The sequence below is a fragment of the Emiliania huxleyi genome (genome assembly GCF_000372725.1).
Source record: "Emiliania huxleyi CCMP1516 chromosome Unknown EMIHUscaffold_120, whole genome shotgun sequence".
In the NCBI taxonomy this organism is placed as follows: domain Eukaryota; phylum Haptophyta; order Isochrysidales; family Noelaerhabdaceae; genus Emiliania; species Emiliania huxleyi.
In genome coordinates, this window is record NW_005201391.1 from 72,433 (window position 1) to 74,991 (window position 2,559).

General features: G+C 68.5%; 1 protein-coding gene across 1 annotated transcript; it reads right to left on the minus strand.

Annotated features, from left to right (window-relative positions):
- Positions 1 to 881: 881 nt before the first annotated feature.
- On the minus strand, positions 882 to 2,296 carry EMIHUDRAFT_440198 (hypothetical protein). Its single transcript, XM_005790263.1, has one exon. It carries the CDS (start codon positions 2,255 to 2,257, stop codon positions 1,001 to 1,003), a length of 1,257 nt encoding a protein of 418 aa, XP_005790320.1. The 5' UTR covers positions 2,258 to 2,296; the 3' UTR covers positions 882 to 1,000.
- Between the last annotated feature and the right edge of the window lie 263 nt (positions 2,297 to 2,559).

Below are 2,559 nucleotides of genomic sequence, written 5' to 3' on the forward strand. Positions count from 1 at the left end.
TTCGGCATTATTTACGGTGGAGACGCTGGTCGAGGGGCTGGCGGAGGCGTTGGGAGAGGCGACGAGCGAGGCGAGCGAGGCGAGCGAGGAGGAGACCGCGGAGGCGGGCGAGGAGGCGGCAGCGGAGGCGGCAGCGGCAACAGAGGCGGCAGCGGAGGCGGAGGTGGAGGCTGCGGTTGTGGCAGCGGCAGAGGAGGAGGAGGCTGCCGCGCAGCGGAGGAGGACGAGGAGGCGGCCGAGGCGGCAGGCTCCGCGGCCCCGAGGCGGCATTTGAGGCGGCAGAGGCGGCGCTCCCTCGCCGCCGCCAAGGCGAGGCGCGCGTCACTTGCCGCTGCGAAGGCCAAGGCACGGGAGAGGCGGCTTAGCCCGCGTGCAAGCCACGTTGGCGCAGTGGCAACCTGCGACGGTGTATCAGTCGCCTTATGCCACCGTTGCATACCCTCAGTCGCCTTATGCCACCGTTGCATATCCGGATATGCAACGGTGGGGATATGCAACGGTGGCATAACGAGGCGACTGATACACCGTCGCAAAACTGCACGTCGGGTCTCGAGTTCGAATCCCGCAGTTCGACTCGGCGCAAAAAACCCAGACGGGCGTTGTCACTGGTTCGAAACCCACCTTAGCGTTCACCTGCTATCCGCCGGTACCCAAACCGGATGCATCTCCGCACGACCCAGGAATGTGCAGTTTTGCGACGGTGTATCAGTCGCGCCTTATGCCACCGTTGCATATCCGGATATGCAACGGTGGCATAAGGCGACTGATACACCGTCGCACAACCACGGGGTGGGGTCTCTAGTACTCTGGGGTGCGCGTCCTCCGTTGAACGATGTCGTGACGAAGGAGTTTTGTGGCCGAGAGGGTCGCGCGCGGGCGGCGCGTTTGAGGTGCGTCATGTGTTTATAGTTCGTTGTACACAAAGGAATCGAGCACCCACCACGGGACTAGACCGCTCCCTAGAGTAGTACACACATCGATGGTAGCACCCCGGCTCAGGTCAGCGGCCGAGCACCGAGCCGCCGCGGTTCAGCTTGTCAAAGTCGTCCAGCAGCTGCGTGTCGAGCTCGAGGAACCGGTTCGCCGTCCCCTCCGGCATGCCCTCCTCGTTGAAGTCGGCGCCCGTGGCCCAGCCCGCGACCGTCTCGAGGCCCGCCGCGGTGTACTTGCCCGCGTAGATCGGCCCGACGGTGGCGTACTCGGCGGGGGCGGCGGGGTACGGGTAGTAGGAGCCGCCGACGTAGCCCGACACCTGCGACTCGTCCTGCACAACCTCGCCGCCGAGGTAGCCGCCGTCGTTGTTGCCGGGCACGACCGGCAGGTACTGCGTCCAGTCGTTCTGGTGCCCCGGCGTGCCCAGGTACTTGTCGGTCGAGAGGATGTCCGAGTTGGCGGCGTGGTCGTCGGTCGCGCCGTGGGTGTTGGCGCCGATGACGTGGGACGCGCCGTGCGCGAAGCCGGTCGTGGCGGCGTGCTCGAGGGAGGAGGTGCCGACGTTGGCGGCGCCGAGCGGCGAGGTGGTCTCCTTGCCGCCCGCCTCCGCGTGGTGGTCGCTCCACGCGCCCGTCCACACCTTCTCCTCCGGCGCGGCGGCGGCGAGCTTGCGCCGCTCCCCGCCGTCCTGCTCGGCGAGCGGCGCGCCGTGGTTGAGGGCGTCGAAGCTGTCGGCCGTCGCGGCATTGAGGTCGTTGAAGCCCGTCGCCGGGTCGGTGGTGCCGGCGGCGACTCCGGCGCCCGCGTTGGCGTACTGGAGGCCGGTGGCGATGCCCTGGTTCATGTACGCCTGCCAGCCCGCAAAGTGGGGAGCCGAGGCGGCGCCGGACGAGGAGGGCGAGGCGGGCGCGGCGGCGGAGGCGGGCGCGGCGCTCGAGGCGGCGGGCGAGCCGAGCGCCGCGGTGAGCGAGTCGACGACCGAGATGATGCCGGCGGTGAAGGCGTCGGTCGAGGAGACGATCGGCGTGGCGACGGCAGAGGTGACGTCGGTCCCGATGGTGGAGGCCGGCGAGGCGGCGGTGGACGCTGAGGCGGCGGACGGCGAGGCGGCGGCGGCGGCGGGCTCGCCCTGGTGGTTGAGCGCGCTGAAGGCGTCCGCGGTCTGAGCGTTGAGGTCGTCAAAGGAGCCCTCGCCCGAAGCGCCGGTGCCGGCGTAGGCGGCGCCCGTCTGAAGGCCCTGGTTCATGTAGGCTTGCCACCCGGCGGTGAGCTCGCGTCCGTGGAGCGGGACCGGGGCGGAGTACGTGGCGATGATCGAGAGCATGCTTGGGCGGAAGGAGGTGGCTGTGCGTGACGAGTCGTCCTTGGGGATGATGCAGGGACGCGTCCACTTCCGTACTCGGTTGGCGGGACCGCCGAGGGCGCGCGCGCTTATTCTGCCATGCCGGTATCTGCGCCAAAAGAGCGACGTCGCGCACACACCATCATGATGTCGGCTTCCGCTCTCATTTCTTTTAGAGAGAGAGCCCGGGCGCTCTCGGCTACGGGACCGGCCCCAGCTTCGGCTGAGGGCTGACACGCTGCCGAGCCCAATTCACTGTGAGAGTCGTGATTTCTTGTTGGTTT